This window comes from Megascapheus bottae, chromosome 4 (assembly GCF_031878675.1).
Source record: "Megascapheus bottae isolate mThoBot1 chromosome 4, mThoBot2.hap1, whole genome shotgun sequence".
NCBI lineage: Eukaryota > Metazoa > Chordata > Mammalia > Rodentia > Geomyidae > Megascapheus > Megascapheus bottae.
Window position 1 is genome coordinate 22,670,608 of NC_143512.1, and position 21,701 is coordinate 22,692,308.

Genomic DNA, 21,701 nt, shown 5'->3' on the forward strand with positions numbered 1-21,701 from the left:
ACTGTCAGATTGTCATTGTTCAAACCCTTTTCTATAATTGAACAGTGTGCACTACTTTAGAGCATAGAAAATACATGCCCCCGTTTCATACCTGAACTTTGTATGTATGATTGATTGGCATACTTGTGTGTTAAGTGTTTCAAAATTGTAAAAGCGCTTAGGAGAGTCAAATTTACCACTATCTAAATGTTCTCTAGAATGAATGTGGCCCATGTCCATGCTGGAAAGTCATACTAAATAGATTTATTTTGCTCTTACATGTAATTCATGTACATGTTATTTATGTAACTAACCTAAGTCTACTACACTGTCTTGATAAAGTATCTATTCATGTTTGATACTGTCTTTACACTACTGTGATTTCAGCTCAAATCCTTGCACTTGCTGGGCAAGCACCCCACCAGTTGAGCCACATTAGCCTCATTTTTTGCTTTGGTTATACTTTTAAGACTAGAGTTCTAAGTACTGCCTGCCTGCCCCCCCCCAAAAAAAAGAAAAGAAAAACAATATCTCAGTGGTTCTTTTGTGAAGTTCAGTAGAAAGCCTGAAGTCACTGAAGGTAGGTCAGTCAGTGATGATGCACTAGACAGAAGAGTAAAAGAATTTTATTTTATTTTATTTTTTTGTGGATCATGAGCTTGAACTTGCCTGGGGTACTGTCCCTGAGCTCTCCAGCTCAAGACTACCACCTAACCTTGAGCCAAGCCCCACTTCCCATTTTCTAGAAGTTAATTGGAGATAAGAGTCTCAGATCCTTTTGTGCCCAGGCTGGATTTGAACCCCGATCCTCCCGAGTAGTTAGTATTTCAGGCACAAGCCACAGAACCAGGTAGAGTAAAAGAGTTTTAAGTCCAAGAACACATCCCCTTTTTCCAAATTTTCCTTTTCATATTGCCTTTCTTAAAATGTGCTTATTCTAAAAGTCATACACAGGAAGCAATCATCAAAATATTACTTGTCCACTTCGTGTCCATTTTTCAAGACCTCAATTACATATAATACTTGGTGCTATCTTTCAGAAGGCAACTGGGCATTAACTTTTTCTGACCTTAATATTAGGATTAAGAAATGTTTAATAGTTTCTTGAATAAAATAACCCAGTTTTGTTTACTGAGAACATCTAGAATATCTGGAGTCAAGAGTATTCTCCATGAGCAGCCTGATGAGGAGTTAATACTCTTGATTTTTTTCCATTTTTAGGGAAAAAAGTTCTCCCATTTTACTTGTCTCCTTACATTTTATAATTTTGGTCTTTTATATTTCACAAATGAATTTATGGCAGAACTTTTCAAGAACAAGATTAGGTGTACGCATCTTTATAAACTGTAGCAATAGAACTCATGTTTAAATATTGCTGACACAAAGATAATTTTAGCTAGGCGGGGTGGCACACACCTGTAATCCTAGCTACTCAGGAGGCTGAGATTTGAGGATCAAGTTTCAAAGCCAGCCCAGGCACAAAAGGACCTGAGACTCTTATCTCCAGTTAACCTCTAGAAAATGGGAAGTGGGGCTTCGCTTAACGGTTGGGTGGTAGCCTTTAGCTGAAGAGCTCGGGGACATTGCCCAGTTCAAGTTCAAGCCCCATGACCCACCAAAAATAAAGAAAAGAAAAGAAAAGATAATTTTGTTAAAAGTCAGCTAATTATTTCAGCTTGAAAACTTCTGAGAAGCATCAAAGCCTACCTAAGCCAACCTAGACAGTACCTGGCCAGGGTACTAGAACAATTCTGATGTTGATTAAAAAAATAGTAAGTAAAGTGAATATGTACTCCTATTTCACAATAGTGTTATTATAGCTCTAAGTCCTGATTTGGTGAAAGAGGCTTAATGGAATGGTTTGGGGGAGGTAAAATGTTTTTCACCATTGAGAATGAAGAACATTGAAATAAGTGAAGGCTTTAATTAGGGAGGACACATTAAACTTTAATGGGACTATGAAATCAATATATTAAAAGTAACAAAAATCTCCCATTCAAATTCTCCGTGGCATTAATTATGCAGGAGTAATCTAGATTACATTGAATATTTATTTATTCATTTATTTATGCCAGTCCTGGGACTTGGACTCAAGGCCTGGGCACTTTTTGCTCATGGCTAGCGCCACTTGAGCCACAGTGCCACTTCTGGCTTTTCCTTTGTATGTGGTTCTGGGAAATTGAACCCAGGGCTTTGTGCATGAAGGCAAGCATTCTACAACTAGGCCACGCTCCTGGCCCTGAATTTATTTTTAAATGACATAACTAGAAGACATTCAAAAATATTTTCTAGTAATGTGCCTTGCAGTGTTTTCATAAGTAGTTAATGAAATCTCCATTTTTTGATTATTGAGATGCTTGCAAAGGAAGTAGACTATTGAAGAAAAGGCTCTACATGCCAAAAACTGTAGAATTGAATATTATTCAAATTTGTGTTAAATTATATGGATGGATTATGAAAATGATATTCCAAAAATAATCTACAGTCACAGTAAGAAATAAGGATAGATGGGAATTTGTATGAGATTATTCTTTAAAAGGATTATTACTAGTAATTGATGAATTTCCTTGTACCCCCCCCTTTATTAAAATTTACTGCCTAATACACTATAGGCAACAAAACCATGAATTTTCATAGAGAATGTAGTTTTAGAAACACATGCTTTTAGAATTACCTTAAATTTATATTGCCTGTGGAACAAAATGCCTTCTAAATTTTATACAGCAAATATGTCCCAGCTGAAAATATGGAGCAAGTCTTAAATATCTATGGTTTATACGATTAGAGAAGCATAAAAATTCTGCAAATATGTCAACATCACAAAATACACACTGACAGCTAATGCTCTGAAAACACTTTATTACACAAATTACATTCAGATATTGAAAATAGTGTTCTAACAGCGTAACTATCTAAAAATAAGACATCCCAGAAACACACCAACTGAAGAGTAAAATTAAAAGAATTTAAATAGAGACTTTTTTTCCTTTCTCTCATTGCAATATAATGTCAGTGAATTTAAAAAAATAGGAGATTTAGCAGCTTTGTCCTCATGTAGCACAGAGTTTCTCTTTACTGAGAATGCTGAACAGGAAAGGCACCAAAGAAAGACACTGGTAATGGAGTGCTATTGGGAAAAATACTGTGTTCAAGCAGAGAATGGGGTTATTTACATCCACAAAAAAAGTCTCGAAAATGTAAATGAGCAAACCTTCCATCATTACATTAATAACTAGGATGGAGGAAGAGAACTGTTTTTCTAATCTAGGTTCATAGAAAGACAATGGCACTGTTGTGAACTCTCAGGAAACTCCTCAACTAGAAACAGAAGCCAACTTAACCAAAGTGGAGTAAATAAATTGTGTACAGTCCTACATGGACTGGTACAGTTGACAATAAAAAAAATGCACAGAACTTTAAACGTGCTACAGGGAAAGAAATCTGGCATTCGTAGCAAATCTCATTCGAGCCAAATCGAAGCCTGGTTTTTAGGAGGAAGGTGCTGGTGCTGGCAGAGGTGCTGAATATTCTTCTTCTGATTCACTTCCATCCTCCTCATCTTTTTCTTGGTCACTGCCTTCCGTGCTAAGGCGGTCGAATCCTTTGCGACTATAGCCTTTACGGCTCGCGAAGAAATTTCCAAGGTTTAGTCCTCCAGCTCCCTTTCCTGAAGAAAGCAAACAGTAATGTCGAATTGAAACCAAGTTTTTGCACATGGGCATTTTTGTTTGTTTCCTTGACAGTTTTGAATGGTTAATCCAGTCCAAATTTGGGGATAAGATTGTTTGAAAGGAGCTACATTTCAGATAGGCTTTTACTACAGAACCAGATAGATATTACTGCACAGACTTATGAAAATAAGAAATAAAGGATTTCCAGAACCATGGATTTTTACAAGAATGTTTTGCATTCACTTTTCACCTTGAGCTTGTCCCTGGTTTTCTGGAATTAGAGTCTGTCATCTCAATGACTTCCTGAAGAGGCCATATTCAGTATGACATTCATTGACATGCCAACAAGAGTGACAGAAAACTTACCAAAGACAGGTAAAACTGGAAAGAAGACAGCAAAAGCAGAGTTGATAGTGCAGACTGGCAAGATGGGCTTTGTTTTATTTTTTTTAAAGGAGATTACTTGGAAATCTGCTGCCGGAGCCTTTAGGTTATGATTGGCATGCTGCATTTATAATAGGTGATGTTCTACTGTCTATCAAACCAAGAGCCAAATCATGAAATCTCTCCTTGCTTACCCAGGGGGAAAACAAAGAGCCCATTGTCTTTAAACCAAATGGAAAGATTCTAAAAGGTCACTGCATACCTCTAAATCTTCCCAACACTCTTCCTGAACTGGCCTCCAGTTTGTGTTCAGAATCTGCGGGGGTAGGAGGAACAAAAGATGGTACATTACAAAACAAGTCCCAGTCACCCCCCCCCCCCAAATCTATGGATGCAGCTTTCAACACAAAATCAGGAACTTTTAAACGATTAAGGAGGCTTGGTTTCTATACACATGGAAGTCTAAGAAAAGAAATAAGTACACAAGGGTCTAGGATTTACAGATACCAACATATTAATGAAGCTTTAGCTCCTGCCTATGTTTCTTACACACTATGGTTTTGATAAATGAATTTCCTCAGCCTCAAATTTCTTCTCTGAGAAATGAGGGATCAATGATCTTATCTCTAAGGCTATAGACAGGACACTTCATGTGATGAACTTAGAAATGTGCTATCTGCTGCACATACTGTAAACACTCCACACATTTTTATATGCTATTTGCATTTGGGCAGAATTAAATATCAATCATTTGTAAACAGTTGAAAGTTTAGGTTGCTACAATTTAGGAATAATTGTGTTAGGCCTTATTTCTATTTCAGTCAGGAACAGTATATGATCTTTTCAAGCTCACATGTTAAGTTGAAACACCTTTGTACAACTACTTAAAATAATTTAGCTATAGATACATATATGTATATATTAAAAAAAAGTTTTGGATCCATGTACAGCATCTCCCCTTTGAGGAAAGCTTAAGTCAAGTATTGTCTAAAAACGGAGTATTCTCTAAGAACACAAAGTGACGTTAGCGTTCACTGTGGGTTTCCTCTCCCACAGGAATGCGAGAGGGAACTGATCCTTTGTTTCTTATGTAGAGGCAGCCATCCCAATTGATTTCATTTTATTTCCCTTGCTGTGTATCTCCACACACATTTCCCAACCAGATAAGCCAGGCTCAAGGCTTTCTTGTCAGGTCTCTCACCCAGGAATGGAAGCAATGTCATGGGGACAGTTGATGACAGAAAAATGGCAGAAGAATTGATAGGAAAGGGGAAGACAAAAAAGGGGAGAATATCTTGAAAGGATTGTTAGGAAGCCAAATATTAGACTGGCAATTTCACAGGTAGGTGGAGCATTCCTCATTAACTTCATAAGCCCTCAGAATCTTATGTAAAGGATTGGTGGAGCATCTATTGACATTGAAATTATTAAAATAAATAAATGCAGGTCCTTAAAGGATTTCTAAAAAAACCTGCCTTATGATTAAAGAGTAATATTTATCAACAATCCATGCTAGAAGAGTTAGATAATATTAATCCATTTTTGGAATGAAATGTTTTTGACTAAGCATTAAAAAAAAATAAAGTGTGGATGAATGATGGCCATTTTGTGTGATGCAGCCTGGATTTCTGCCTTCCCAACACATCCCTGTAAAGTCAAAGCTGTGCTACAATGCCATCCTTTCTGTCTGGTAAACAAGGAGAGACAAAGGCTTCATGACTACGTAGTCACTCCTTTTACTTTGGACTGGGTACCAGAATTCCTGCCACTTGCCCCCAGGTCCTCCTGTGCTCCTAATCTCCTTAGTGTTTATCAGCATACTTATTACCTTTCAATTACAGCTAGTATATGTCATGCTGTATCCTATCATCCCTCATATGTCATTATTTTGTGAGCACCATTCATTCTTTCAATCATTTTCCCAACAACTATTTATTAAGCCTCTAGTGTGAAGAACAGCTATTTGTACTAGAGACATATCAGTAAGTGGTAAATGAAGACACTTGTCTCTTTCTCTTTGTTCTTGCTTATGATAGCTCCAGATCTATAACAAGTCAGTAGAAGTCTCTTCTTGGAAGAATTTAACTCTCTTTTTGCAACTTTATGACTGCAGGTGAAAGGCAAAAGAAAGTCTAAGAAAAATTTCCTATTACAATTTATTAAATTGACTTCCTTGTGTTCTGTTTCCAAGTCTTGTTCTGTGTCAGGGTTTTGCTATGGGCACTGAATCCCAGCCATGGCCGCCTGAACCTGAAATAGGATCAGATGCTGTTTATTGATTCAATGCTGCCTCTCATGCTGGTCCACATATTCCTTCTCAGACACAACTGTGCTTTCCTGCCTGAGAGACTGGGGATTCTGCCAAGGGACTGCTACTAAGAGGTGGAAAATAGGATTGAGCTAATTATTTATTTGGATGTCTTGAAAGGAACTCAGCTCTTGGGTTTTACAACGTGATTATGATTTTTATAAAACATTGACTCCCGGACTCTACCTTGTTTAGTTGAACAAGATTGATGGCCTAAATTCTGCCTATTCAAAGTCCACCAAATAGTTTTTTTTTTGTAGAAATAGTGGTTCCTTGTGAATTCTGAAGTTTGCAACAAATCTCTCATCCAATACTTCATAATCTAAGTAGATGCAAAGTACTTTGCTAAATGCTTCAGGTTCATTATTCCATTTAATTTTGCACAGCCTCATAGGGTAAATATTTCATCTTCACTTTATTCATGAAGAAACTATAGTAGAAAGATTAAGTAACTTGCCCAATGTCACACAGCTAAGAGCTAGAGGCAATATGATGGGGAATAAACACAACTTCAAAACAGCAGACCCAAGTACTGTGAGGATAGATCTGCTCCTGCCACCATATGCCTCCATCTGCTTCCTGATTGGTCAGCCAATCCTATAATGACCCTACAATTACATAGTTCTATTGGATATAATAATTGAGCGTAAGCCAATTGCTAATAGACAACGGTGAATGTTATAGTGCAATGAGCTGTCTAAATTTCAGAGGGCCCAAACACATTTTCTACCAGAAACTAATTACAGACAATATTTGAAACACAGACAACAACATCAAAAATGGTAGAGAGCAGCAAAGCAATGCAAAACAAAACAACTCCCAAAGACACTAAAAAAAAAAAAATTAGGAACAAACTCCTGAGGGTAGTTAGGCCAAACATTTTTTTCAAAGGCAGGTTCCAAGTTCAAGGGGCTCATTTTACTTGCCTCCAAAGGCCCTTGATTTTTTCCACCGAATAAATATGGCAATGGCCAGCAGGACAACCATCGGAATAACAAGAAGGGTTGTAATGAGAACCACAGGCACTCCCGAGCCTGGCTCTTTGATCAGTTTCTGTTTCTCTTGCATCTTCTGCAATTCTGAGGAAGTGGGTTTGTTCTCCATTTTGGATTCAACTGCCTCGGCTTCTTCAGGGAAAGAAGAGTTCACAATATTCAACTGACTTAGAGATCTCACAACCCTCCAAACCACCCCTTCCCAGTCAAGTCAGTAACTCTTCATAAAAAAATTGGTGAAAACACTGCATGTAGGTAGTGTTTCTGTCTCAATGTCTGCAGGTTGTCAAATATAATGATTGCAGTTATTCCTTCTGAATAGTTTTCTACTCCTGAGTGTTTCCTTTTATTCTACCATTCATTTCCTTTTTTAGCTATAACTCCAAGAAATCATAATCCTTTGTTCATATTTTTCCAAAGTGAAGACCAAACAAATCAAAATAAAATTTGAGCTTGAGTCTCAATTCTCCTGTACACGACCTGTATAACTTTGGGCAAGTTACTTAAATTTGGCCTTAAGCAACCTTAGCTTCATCTCCTTCATCAAACTATTAGCTGTGTCTGTCATAAAGACAGTGCTTAGCAAGTATTTATTTAGTGGTGCTTCCAGTTTAGTAATTTCTTCCATGTTTAATAAAGTTTTTGCAATTTAGATGCATAGTTACACATATGAACTCTACGACTTCAGTGAGGAAAAGCAACCCTATCTTTTTGAAGAACCTGAATTCTTTTACATCGTTCTCAACAAAAGATATGTACTTAAATTTTTATCATTTCATTGGTGATGCAACTATTTTGTGACACTGGCTTAGTTATCATATCTGAAGAAGTATTGGAGAAAATAAATAAAGAAGCTATTTCATTGATCTTAATAACCACTGCCTTAAATGAGATTAGTCCTTGAGGCATCTGTGACCCAAGAAACACTTGTATGTTTGTACAAAATCTTTTGTGATACAAAGAATTTTCTTAGACTAAAAGTTACAACCTTATCTGTCAAAAGAATCACAAGGTTTCCGGGATATGAGTGTCTTGGTGTATCTTTCTGCTCTATGATAATGAGTGCATAGGGATATACCTCATAGGGATTTTGATAAAATTGTCAAGAGAGGTAGCCTAACACAATCAGGAAAATGAAGTAATGTTTAGTATATATACATTAATTTAATAGCTTGCTGGAATATTCTCTAAGGAAATGTTTCCAAAATTAGACAGACACCACACTATAAATATAATTTATGATACAGATGAACAGGCAAATTGAAGATTTTTGCTTTAATGCCCTGAGCTAATCCCTTCAGAATCTCAGTGCATCTATTGAGCTTGTACACTGCATCAGGCATTGCTCTCCTATAATCTTCACACCAACCCTAAGATTAGGCACCTGTTATTAGTATCATTTTTGAGGATGGCCTCAAAGTCTTCATTTCCTTCCTTGTACTACGGATTAGAGGAGACTAGACTCTTTCTCATCTGCACAAATGATTCTTTGCAACTTGCAGAGGAAGGAAGGAAAAGAAATGTTTCCCAGAGCTGTTCAAGTTTAATCTTTTAAAATCTCAGTTTCAAAGAGAACAGTGCCTGTGATTCACACTTGTATTGACCACAGATATGCCGTTTTTCCCTTACTATAGAAAATCTACATAAAGTTGCTGTATATTTAAACTTATTCCATGTTGAAGTAGGAAGAAAAACAATAAATTACATTATGTGAGTAAGAAGCATAACATTAAGAATTAATAGCTTGGTATTTTGTTGACTTTTGACAGAGGGTATGCTTCTATTTCAAGGTAGATATTTCCTGAATTTAACATTGTTTATCTGTCATTATGTGTGTTTATCTGAACTTAATGGAATGATTATGCTAAATTACAGTTGGTTACTTTGACAAAGAAGAGCCAAAGGTGAACTTCATTAAACAGAAAGAAATGTGAAAGACATTGATGAGGCACAAAAAAGAATCAGCCTAGCAGCCTAGCATTTGCAGAAAACACATAGAAATAACCTAGTGAATTTGCAGAAACTATGAACCATGTAGGAATTTCACGATTTCCATACTAGTTCTTGTACTTTGAATGTCATCTACTAAAACTGCTCGAACATTTTAACCTAGAGAACAAGCTGAAATATGTTCAAATTTTAAAAGAACTTGTGTAGTGTTTCTAAGAAGAGGGTAAATATTTTAAGGGCCAGTTTAAAAGTAATATTGCTGTTCTTCTCAAGAGCCAGTATAGATCTTAAAATTAGCTTAAAGTATCTTAAAATTTTATCATAAAATAATATTTATCTTTTAAGAGTCCTCCCTCCAAACATACAAAAATCAAAATGTGCTACCTTCATACTTTATCCTAAATACTTTTTATTAAAATCACAGTAACTTAGGGTAACCTTGATAAATAAAGAGTGAGGATGTTCACACTAAGATTAACTAGGACACAGATATTAAGAGCAATGGAGCATGACATGTTAATAAGATGCTAGACATACCCATCCAGAACAAAAATGTCTTAAAATCTTACAAGGTCATAAGATCACAGCTCTTATAGCATCCCTCCAGATACTTGGAAATAAAAAAATTAAGATGTTATATAAAAAGTTTGTCTAAACTCTATCCTCCCATACAGTTCTTTTGGCCTTTGCCATTTATTTGAATGGGATTATGTCTCTCCCCCGCCCCGGAACAGTCAATACTACAATCCTCTTATTATCCTCCTGTGTAGCTAGCATGACAGATGCATTCCACAGCATTTTATTAGTTGAGATGGGATCTTGAAAACGTTTTATGCAGATTGGTCTCAAATAACATTCTCGGCCTTTTGAGTAGGAATACAGATGTGAACCACAACTCTCAGATATTTTTGTTTTCTTTTTCTTTCAAACCATATTTCTTTATGGTATAATTTTTTTAATTTAAACATATTCACTGTACCAACAAAATATTTTCTTTTTATTGTGTAATGATAATTTATATATATATATATAATAAGATGGAATTTCTTTTCAGATATGATTTGCCTTATCTAAAGTTCTTCTTGATATTATTGGCAATGTCTAGGACTTTATTTTTTTAAAGTACATTTTATTGGTATTGTAGAGGTTATGTACAAATGGGTTACAGTTACGTGGGTTAGATAATGAGTACATTTCTTTTTGTTGTGATTTTTTTTGTCAGTTCTGGGCTTGGGCTCAGGGCCTGAGCACTGTCCTTGAGCTCTACCACTTGAGCCTCAGCACCACTTCCTGCTTTTTGCTATGTATGTGGTACCGAGGAATGGAACCCGGGTCTTCGTGAATGCTAGGCAAGCACTCTACCACTAGGCCAAACTCCCGGCCCATTTTTTTGAACCATGTCACCCCCTCTTAGAATTTCCCACCTGTCCCCACCCACAAGTTGTATGGTTCATTTTCCACATGGTGTCCTCTGAATACCACCGATATCTTTTATTTTTTTAAGCACTGCATCCTTTAGAAAAAGAAGCTATCTGAATTCCTGTGTGTGTGTGTGTGTGTGTGTGTGTGTGTGTGTGTGTGTGTGTGTGTAAAAAACAAGGAAAGTGTGTATAGTGCTAAGACCTCTCTTTCTCTCTGACTTTCTCTGTCATTCTGTTTGTCTCTTGTCTCTCTGCTTCTCTCTGTAGTTCTCTTATATGCAAAGTGCTTTCCAGAATGGTGTTACTCTCCATAGATTGAGAAGCTACCTGTACCAGAGAGGTTTTTTTCCCTTGTTGGCTTGTTTGTTTTATTAGTATTCTTGAGATTGACTTACCACCATCATCTTTTATTGAGAATGGAGTATAAAGGCTATGCTTTTGATGAGTTATCTGTTTTATCCTTAATGACTGTCTTTGAAATTCTGAATTAGTCCCCTGTGTGTTTTCATCATCCTTAGTTTTCTTATTCCTTCAACTCCTCCTGAGTGACTATTAGATTAAGAGCCATCACAGGCAACCTGAGCTGGAACAAAGCTCAAGCATCGAACACCTGCTTAGCAAACACCAGATCCTGAGTTCAACACCCAATGCCTCCTAACAAACTAAAACAAAGACAAAAAGAACCCTCTCAAATGTGGAGATTTTAAAATTAGTGTGGATCTATTCGGTTGTTAAACTTGAATGGTGCTTCTCCTCATTGTAAAGTATGGCTTGAATGAAGCCTCACAGTGCTGATAAAAGAAAGATACAGTATAGTAATCAAGCATGATTTATAATCCTTTTGGTAACTAAGAATATTATCTTACAAAATAAGTTATCAGGAGAGTTATATGGGCTCAAGTAAAAGAGAATAATTTCACTTGAGTGGAGGTATTTCTAAGTATTAAAACTAGACTGATTTGAAAGGGGAAAGGGTGGAAGGATGGGAGCAAAGTAGAGTGAATGCGCCCAAAGAGTACAGTGCACATGTATGAAGTACCACAATTAAACCCCTTAGCATATAAATGCACACTAATAAAAAACTGGACTTACTTCAGTAGAATTTAGTATGTGAGCTGCTAGAATTTCCCATACAATGGGGAGGTTTTCTGACTGACAAACTCAGTGGTATGCACCAAGGAGACAGAAAGTGATCTATAGGAGGGAATTACGCACCCTTTAGTGACCACTAGAGGGTAGGTCAGTGTGACCGAGCTGTTCTAAACAAACCAAGCAGTTCAATCAGCATAATCAAAGGTGTGTGTGTGTGTGTGTGTGTGTGTGTGTGTGTGTGTGTGTGTGTGTAAGAGAGGAGGGTGGAGAGTAGAAGAGAGACAAAGAGAAAATGGCTGGGGAGCTCTGCTTAAACACTTAATTTTGAGACCATTTTGAAATTCTAGAGATGTCAGTGAAAACGACAATCATTTTTTAGTCACAATTCTTGGAGGAATTTGTATCATTATAGTAGTAGGGGTAAAAACAAAGGATTTAATATGATTTAAAAGTGACTGTAGCATTCACTGCCTCAATAGTAATTCTATTCTCATGTCTCCATATGTAAAATGGGGAAAGTGGTATTATATGACTGCTGTAAGAATTAAGCTCAGTTATTTATGTATCAGTTTATGTGTTATTTTAATATATTTTATACTATATATTTTTATGTACAGTCATGTCAACAATATGATGTATTTTGGCAATTTTATTCCAGAACAAATGTAACATCAATAATTATTTGCATAAGGGTAGAAAGCCTTCTTTTGCAATATGAATGCCGCTAGTATAACCACAGAAGGAGCTCTACAATGTCAAACTCTTGCTACTTGTTGGAGTTATAGTATTCTTCTTTATTGTAATGTATAGAGGGGTTACAGTTATATTCATTGAGTTAAAGTATTCTTGTACCTTTCAGTCCTGAGCTGGCAATATTTTCTTATCTGCCTATGTAAAATCCTTAAACTCACTCTTGGTTCCTGCTTCGATTCATCTATTTTCAGGCCTGCTTTCATGAGAAAGGAAAGCAGCTAATCCTAAAGTGAAGTCAGATTATCTTGGTAAATAATTTTTAAAGCTACTAGCAACTTTGTTACTTATTAGAAGCAGGTCACAAGAAATGTGGTGAGTTCTCATCTATACATGTTATGTGACCCTGCAGAGTATTGAACATGTTCAAATACAAACTGATTCTTCAAGAAGGATGGAATAATGTGACAGATTTGAAATGAAACCAGTAGCTGCTTACTAAATGTTAAATCCCATTTCCCCAAATGATATGTGCGTGATTGTGTTTGTGTGTCAGTGCCTCTGTGTGTGTCTGTGTCAGTATGCGTGCTTAGTCCCTTGAGGCCAGGCATGCTTTCCTCTCAATACACCTGCTGTAGTGTCTGCCATATAGAAGCCCTCAGTCAACTAGGGAGCTAAGAGCTATTATGACAGAAAGTTAGAGAGTAACTGAGCTTTTCACAGTCCTACAACATTTACTCACCAAGGGTAATTCTCTCATCTTTTTACTAGAGCCCATTAAGAAAAGGCTTCTTCTGATAAACCTCCAATGATTGGAAGATAACATACTTCTAAAAGTGACTATTTGCTTTTTTTCTCCTTTCCTGCTCACTGGTTATAACTTTCTTACATTTTCAGTCACATTTCATCACTTGGAATCAGTGATTTGAGGTACTTATGACTACTCCATTTATCAGAAAAAGCAGTGGCAGCATGCAGGTTTAAAGGCTCAGCACACAGCAGAAGTCATGGATTATTTACCAGTGATATATTTTTTAGCCTGATTAAGTTGCAATAAAGAGTCTTAAAAGAATTCAAGAAAAATTGCCATTGGTTTCACAATCAGGAGAGGAATCTCACCAACCTTTGATTTCCTGGACTTCAATGCCAGCCTTTTTAACCGAACGATGCTCAATTTCTGTAACATAGAACAAGAGAAAATTCAGAATTCTCAAAAGAATATTTGAGAGCTTGACTTTAGAATTAATTTTATTAGGAACGTGTTTTCGAATGCATCAAATATATTAACCATGAGTTTAGGGGTCACATGCATGGATTTTGGGTAAAATCTCCTAGGGAAAGCTGAGCATGATAAATCAGGAAATCTCCTCCTCCTCCTCCTCCTCCTCCTCCTCCTCCTCCTCCTCCTCCTCCTCCTCCTCCTCCTCCTCCTCCTCCTCCTTGTTCTTCTTCCTCCTCCTTCCTTCTCCTTCCTCCTTCCTTCTCCTTCCATCCTTCTTTTTACCCTTCTCTTTCTCCTTCCCTTTCCTCCCTCCTATTCTCCCTCCCTCCTTCCTTCCTCTTCTTCCTCCTCCTCCTTCCCTTTCCTCCTCTTTCTCCTCCTTTCTCTTTTCCTTGCTGGTACTGGAGATTGTATTCAGGGCCTCATGTACATCACTAGGAAATTGAAGTAAGGTTTCTAGGAGCTATATTTTATGATGAGCTTTTGCTTTTGAACCTCAGGATATTGTCTTGTTTCTGAAACATCATCTGTGGTTCTGTTTACATTTACCCAACATCTTAGACTGATTACTAGTTCAACCTTGTTGAATTATAAGTCTTTTAATTGGCATATATAGATGTGGATAATTAATGTACTGACAATGTTTTCTTTCCAATGGATATCTTTCTGTGCTACTGGTACTATAATCCAGATTGATCATGTTCTGGATTATGATATATGTTTCCCACCCCTCCCTTAAAGTTGAATGCTATATTGGAGTGTTTTTCAACCAAGGTTATATCAAAAACCATGCAAGCAAACACAAGCAGCTGAGTGCTGGTGGCTAACACCTGTAATCTAGGTACTCAGGAGGCTGAGGTCTGAGGATTGCCAGTCCAAGCTAGCTGGGGCAGGAAAGTTTATGGGACTCTTTATGTCCAATAAACTACTCAGAGAAGGACAGAAGTGGTAGTGTGGCTGAAGTGACAGATCAGTAGCCCTGAACTAAGAAGCTCAGGGGCAGCACCCAGCTCCTCAGTTTAAACCCCAGGATTAGCATGTGTGCATGCGCACACACATACACACACTCCAACAGCCAACTCTCCCCCTCCCCCAACATCGTACTTCCTCTTTCTTCTACAAATGTGGGAAAGGAAATGTCTTATGTATTTTGAAAATCCTCCTTCAGTCCCTCAGATATACATCTATGTACAGGATTAGCCACTAGGTAGTATAAATGACCTTGAAGTAGAATCTTACTAAGATCAAGAATCAAGTTCCTATGTGAAAAATGAAGGTGCTGACTAAATTTCTGATTTTTTTTTCTATCCTTAAGTGTTTTTAAACTCCTTAGGATTATCTATATCTATCCTTGTGTGCTTGCTTTTTTGTCTGCCTGTGTCCTTAGGATCCTCCTTGAAACTGCAAATTGTGAAAGTTACACTTTCTAGAGAAATGTGAAATAAATTCCAGGATGGAACATTCTAAAGGCCCACACGTGTGCTCTACTCTCCCCATGTTCATCTTTTACAACAGTAAAAGTTGTTTATAGAGCAATACTGAATATGGTAGCTATCAAATTAGTCTCTAAGATCTATATGAGGTCTACTTATAGCTTCTGGACTCCTGACTTTACTTTTGTTTACAACAATGTATCATCCTCCTTGTTATAATTTATATTTGCTATTATTACTAGCATTTTTCTTCAATAAATTTTTATCTCCTCGTCATTTCTCTACCTATTGACATTCTGGACACTTCAAATGTATTATTTTGAAATATTTTCCTTATGCCCACTTGCTATTTGGACCTTGCCATATTTAAAAAGCATCTCTGAGTATTAAGATGCATGGCAAACACAGCATTTCCCATGCTTCAATTTAGAAAGTATGTCTGTTAGCTAGGCTTAGCCTATTTTTAGAGTTAAAAATAATATTCAAAAATACAATTAGGAAAGTCAAACAGTAGTTGGCTAGAACCTGATGGAGCAAATCTGTCCACAGACAACATTTTGAATTACTGAAAATAGAGCAATTCAGTATTTTGGGAATACTGAAGCCTAAATGGGAAGTGTAAAGTGCTTCTTATTTGGGAAAACATGTCTGATAAAGATGGTTCTGTCCCTAAGTGCTCAACAGTTACCAAGCTTTAAAGAGTCATGTGGGAGTAAACTGCATGGAAGCAAATCAGCCTTCTGCCTTTCCAAAACCACCTCTTCCTTCTGGAACTAAGCTGGAATTAACACAGGCTTTGAATTTAACACACATTATTTCAGGCATCAAGAATTTCCTGTGGCGTATCTGTGGAAACAAGGGGAAAGCTGCCAAGAAAAAAAAGGAAACCCAAACAAAACAAAATAATGTTTCTCAACACTTTAAAAAATTAATTCCTGGAATGAATTTTAAAAAAGGTGTACAGCTCTATATCTCTTTCTGTGTGTTTGTGTGTGTCTCTCTCTGTCCCAGTCTCTATATCTGTCTGTCTTTCTCTGTCTCTGTCTGTCTGTCTGTCTGTTTCTCTTAAACTCAGGGCCTTGGGCATGTAAGGAATGTAGCCACAAATGATCCCCAACCTGAGTTCGCAAATGATCTTTAAAATACTACCTTTTGTCTTGATTTCTTACTATCTTCATGAAGGAGAAGAGAAAGGGAATACAAATACTTTGTTTCACTTTTTAAAAGTCTAAGACAGATGGAAAAACATAGATTAAAATATAATACAGTTTCTTTTTTTAACTTACTCTCAGTTACTGTGAATTTCCACACAGTGTTCATGTGAGCATCTCCAACATACACAGTTCCATCTTCGGATGCAACGATATCATGTGGCATGTCAAAGTGCTGCCAACACAGGAAAGCCATTTGTTAGTGTGGTGAGCTTTTTCTTGAATCCATCACAAAGGCAGAAACCATACATAATGCAAATCAAAGCAGAAATCATTCTCATCTAAGCAGTTCTATGGCCGAGGGGCTTCAATTCATTTATTCATTTGGATCCTAAATTATTCAGGCATACATCTAAGCATTGGATAGTCCTAGGGGCCCTTATCACTGAGTTTTGACCCTTTTTAAAGATGAGAAACTTTGAGTAAATTATTTTAACAGAGTTTCTTGGTTTCATTGCCTACTAATTATTTTTGCTTTCCTATTTCTCCCACTTATTGATCATTGTCAAATTTGCCTTTTTAATTAAAAGAACCAGCTATTTCTTCTTGTGGTTGTTATTATTATTGTCATTTCTGATCTGGAGGAATGCAGATCATTCCCACTCAAGGACATGAATATCCTTGCAGATGAAAAAACAGAAGGCTGTGCATGAAGGCAAGTAATGAGAGACCATGTCATTCCTTTGATTATGGGTAAAGAAAATTGGAGGGGCTAGTATATTTTACACTACAGATTTTGGACAGCATTTGACAAAACTGTCCCTGCTGTCCTATTATTTCAGTTTCCCTTCATAAATGTAAAGCTAGAGATAGTAGATTCAAAATAATAGTAGATAGTAGATTCCAAAATAATGCAATGATAGAAACCCTGAAATAAGAGGAGATACAAGTAATAGATATGCACAAAAATGGCAGAGGAACATGGGGTAAAATCTGAGCTTTGACTTGAAAATGTACCTGTTCTTATACAGAAGTTAATATGTGCTATTATTTCTCTTCCTGAAACTTAATCTTTATAATGATGATCCATTAAATAAAACTTCCCAAAGACTCATAATCTAGTTTTAGTCTACTGAGTCAATCCAGAATACATTTCTATATTTTGGCGTATTGTCAAGCCTATTGACTAAAAGGAAAAACAAATTTAATCACTGAGTAAGACTGTCTTTGTGAGTTTTCTGTATAGATCCATAAATTGTAACTAATTCTTTGCTGAATGTTGAATGTGGGTGTTCAGGCACAGTGCTTCTTGAAATTTTAATTCAGGAATCCTCAGAATCTTATGAGAGCACAGGGAATTTTGAGTTTGTCCTCTTGTTTAACACTTTTCTTGTCTCTATTTTTGTTTTGCCAGTTCTGGAGTTGAACTCAGGGCATGAGCACTGTGCTTGGACTTTCTCATGGCTAGTGCTCTACCGCTAGAGCCATAGTACCACATCTGGGTTTTTCTATGTATGGAGTACTGAGGAATGGAACCCGGGTCTTCATGAATGCTAGGCAAACACTACCACTAGGCCAAACTTCCAGCCCCAGGGAGTGCTATTTTCAAGTCTTGTTGTTTAGTAAAGTTATAAGCAAAAAAGTAAGCCAGATTTCTACTGGGTTTAAAAGCGCAATCTTCATTCTCAATATGCCATTAATTCTAAGTCTAACATCATATTGGTATTCAACCATAAATCTATCTAAGGAAGTTGTAATGTCTTCTAAATGTTTTTTTTAATCATGTACAATTTGATTGTCAAGACTCACATATTTGTTTTATAAAAATGGAAACTTAAGTAATGTATGTAATACCTTGCGTACTGGCTTGAAGACATCTATAATTTCCCCACTGGAAAAGTTCATCACAAAACCTTGTACAGGTTCTTGGTCTCCAAAGTAAGGCTTCCCATTCACTGCAAAGAGCAAACCTGTGACAAAAGATCTAGTTAGGACTAGATGGCTCTAGTTAGAACTAAGGATGGCTTTTCTACATGCATATTGTAGGAAAAAAAAAAACCCAACATGTTAAGTGTTAACCTTAGCAAGTATTTTCTACTAAGAACTAGATCTGGGGCAACAAATTAGAGGTCTAACAAATATTACAAGCATCAAAAAGCCAACTGAAATGAAGAATATGCAGATATTAATATATATATATATACATATACTGGCAGATATAAATAATGTAGGCATACTAACTATGAATGGGGAAAATTCAAGTTATTCGAACCAATCTTTTGTGTGTGTGTGTGGGTCGTGAGGCTTGAACTGTCTCTGAGCTCTTCAGTTCAAGGCTACCACCCACCCTTGAGCCAAGCTCCACTTCCTGTTTTCTAGAGGTTAACTGGAGATAAGAGTCTCAGGTCCTTTACTGCCTAGGCTGGCTTTGAACCTTGATCCTCCAATCTCAGCTTCCTGACTAGCTAGGATTACAGGCGTGAGCCACCATGCCTGGCCAACCTAATCATTTAATGGTAGCAGATCTTTTGGAAACTATACATTATCTGCAGTCATTGTGAGAACAATCAGAAAGAAATATGCAAAGAAACTAAGTGCAATTAGAATATAAGGAAAAGAAGATTTGTTTTATAAACAACTGGAAGGTGAAAATATGAGCTGCTCATCAGAAAATCTAAGATGTATTCTTCATATAGTAAAAGAAATAAACATTGTTTCATTAATACACTTTGTAGTAAATTTATATTCCTAAGTATAGTAACGCTTCTCTGAAATACTAGAAATCATGCTACTTGGTTAAATAGTAACTTAGATGTTTGAATGATGTTTAGTTAAAGAATACACAACAATAGTACATGGAGTACAGCTTTGTGACTGAGTGCTTGTTTTCTTGCACAAGAAGATGGTTTAGTTGTTTTTACCATAAGACTACAAACCCTAACCCACTGTGGAAAATACTTTCATCTTTAAAGATCATAGAGATTTTTTAGTATAATAAAAATGAACATCAGTTACTGTTTGGGGATATTATAAAGAAAACCATTTTTCTAGTATTCTATTTTAAATAATATTTCTTCTTTTCTCCAGATATTTACATTTTTATAGTTATTTTTGTCATCACCTTCATCAAATGACTGGTCATAACAGAATAATTCTTTGAGTTTGAGAATAAAACCAACCAGAGAATTTCTCTTTTGTTGATACTAATAGTATATTACTTATCCTGTAGGAAATCCAACCATGCTCCCTGTATAGTAAGTAACTTGAGTTGTTTGATTGTATGTCATAATAGCATAAAAAGATATTAAACTGCATGATGATGGCAGCTCATACTTGTAATCCTAGTTGCTCAGGAGGTTGAGATCTGACGATTGCAGCTCACAGCCAGTCTGGGTAGAAAAGTCTGGAAGATGCTTAATCTCTAATACATTATACAGAAAAAGCCAGAAGTGGTGCTGTAGCTCCACTAGCCTTGAGCAAAAGAAGCTCAGGCAGAGCACCCAGGCCCTGAGTTCAGGTCCCAAAACTTGAATCAAAATATAAATCTATATATGCATATTTAGAAATATTATAATAAGATTGTAATATCAATGCTACCATATTTTAAGTTGTTCAGCATTTATTGCTTAAAGAGAACTCATACTAAGTTTCATTAAAATGTGAATTGTGTGTATTTTACTTTATGAGTTTGGATTTCTTTTGACATCTGTTAAAGAAAATAAATCTACCTGAAAATAAGGGAAGAAAGCCTCAAGATTTTATGGGTTGTTGTGTCTCATGATGGCTAGATATAAACCTCATTTTTTAACCTTATTTTAAAAAGCTGGCTACCACTTTTTAAAAATAAAAGTGCAACAGAAGTATTTTGAGGGTTGATTTTGTCAGACATATACCATCTGTTGATGATGTATGAAGATAGTATTAATCACTAGTAACTACAGCAGATGATTATAATTACAGAAAAATCAATGTTTGGGAACATTTTAAGCCTAATACAAACAGCTGTTAAATCATTTTGAGTTTTCATTATTACTATAAAAGGATAGTGCCACTTGAGTTGAAATGATTAATGATGAAATAGCAATTTAGTGTATTTTAAGATCTGCTAGATAAAGTATCTTCAACCTCTTAACAACAAAATGAGTAAACTTCACATTACGATAAGGTAATTTTTAAAGGAAGAGTATAGAGTAAGCATTTATGCACACAAAGATGATGAAATACCTGGTATATATGATATCGCAAATACATTTCTTCCGAATGATTCATGCTTAATCTCTCTCACACATTCTTTGGTGTCAGTGTTAAAACACTGGATCCGCCCATTTTCCCTGTCTGCCACGCATAATTGGCTCAAATGAGGCACAAGGGCCAAGCTGTGAGGAACACTAAACTGACCCGGTGGAGGGGATCTCCCAGAAGATGCTACAGAATGGAAAAGAAGCCACAGTTACACAACATAGGAAATCATCCAAAACATGACTCTAACTTTCCAAAGTCGTGATAGATCATGCTTATGAGCTTATTCCCCCAAATAGGATTTTCTATTCAGACAAATTTTTAATGGAAGTATGATTTTTTTCTCCTTTGTAAATGGAGTGTGTGTGTGTGTGTGTGTGTGTGTGTATGTGTGTGTGTGTGTGTGTGTGTGTGTGTATGTGTGTGTGTGTTGGAAGTGTGACTAGGTCAAGTAAATATATGAAGTGCCCCTGTTTTCTTCACTGTAGAGTGCAAATTCATGTAAAAGAATGTGAGGAGTGGTTAAAGTCTGGTTCCTGGTTATGTTGCTTAAGACAATTACAATTAGAGATCGATTGGGTACCTTCTCCCCACTGTGTGATGAACTTTCCACTTGGTGAAAACTGCACAATCCGACTGTTGCAGTAGCCATCAGACACATAGATTGCTCCGGTATCCGGATCCACAGCCACATCAGTGGGTTGGCAGAAATGATTCTGGTCACTGCCTGGTTGCATGCTCCTTCCCAGGATTAAAAGAGGGTCGTCTTTACCATTTGGATCCAGTTTGAACACCTTTTTCAAAAAGAGCAAAAGCCTTATCTACTTGAGTATAAGACCACTAAGGCTATGTCTACTTCATGAGAATATAAGCAACTACAGATGTGGGTCAGACACTAGAAATTATCTAGTCCAATTCCTTCATTTAAGAAAGAGATTAAATGAGTTGATCAAGATTAGAATGTGTATAAATTCTATTCTACCAATCTACCCTTCCCTTTTAATATGTACATGTATGTATGTATGTATGTATGTATGTATGTATGTATGTATGTGTATATATACACACACATATATATATATATTAGTGTGTGTGTGTGTGTGTGTGTGTGTGTGTGTGTGTGTGTATTTCCTTTCTCTAGTTCAGGGGCTTAAACTGTGTGCCTG

At 36.5% G+C, this 21,701-nt stretch overlaps 1 protein-coding gene across 6 annotated transcripts in view; it reads right to left on the minus strand.

Moving 5' to 3' along the window:
* Positions 1-2,821: 2,821 nt before the first annotated feature.
* The window catches only part of Pam (peptidylglycine alpha-amidating monooxygenase), a 150,043-nt gene continuing 131,163 nt past the window's right edge, over positions 2,822-21,701 (minus strand). For 2 of the 6 annotated variants that reach the window (XM_090331578.1, XM_090331575.1), the window contains 8 exons: positions 21,119-21,329; positions 20,521-20,721; positions 18,151-18,266; positions 16,432-16,531; positions 13,614-13,667; positions 7,269-7,466; positions 4,297-4,350; positions 2,822-3,646 (listed from right to left, as the gene is read on the minus strand). In XM_090331578.1, coding sequence (XP_090187704.1) covers positions 3,468-3,646; positions 4,297-4,350; positions 7,269-7,466; positions 13,614-13,667; positions 16,432-16,531; positions 18,151-18,266; positions 20,521-20,721; positions 21,119-21,329 — 1,113 coding nt within the window. In that variant the 3' untranslated portion in view covers positions 2,822-3,467. Of the gene's footprint in view, positions 3,647-4,296; positions 4,351-7,268; positions 7,470-13,613; positions 13,668-16,431; positions 16,532-18,150; positions 18,267-20,520; positions 20,722-21,118; positions 21,330-21,701 lie in introns of all 6 variants that reach the window. The other 4 variants (XM_090331577.1, XM_090331573.1, XM_090331579.1 and 1 more) reach the window with 2 other exon arrangements.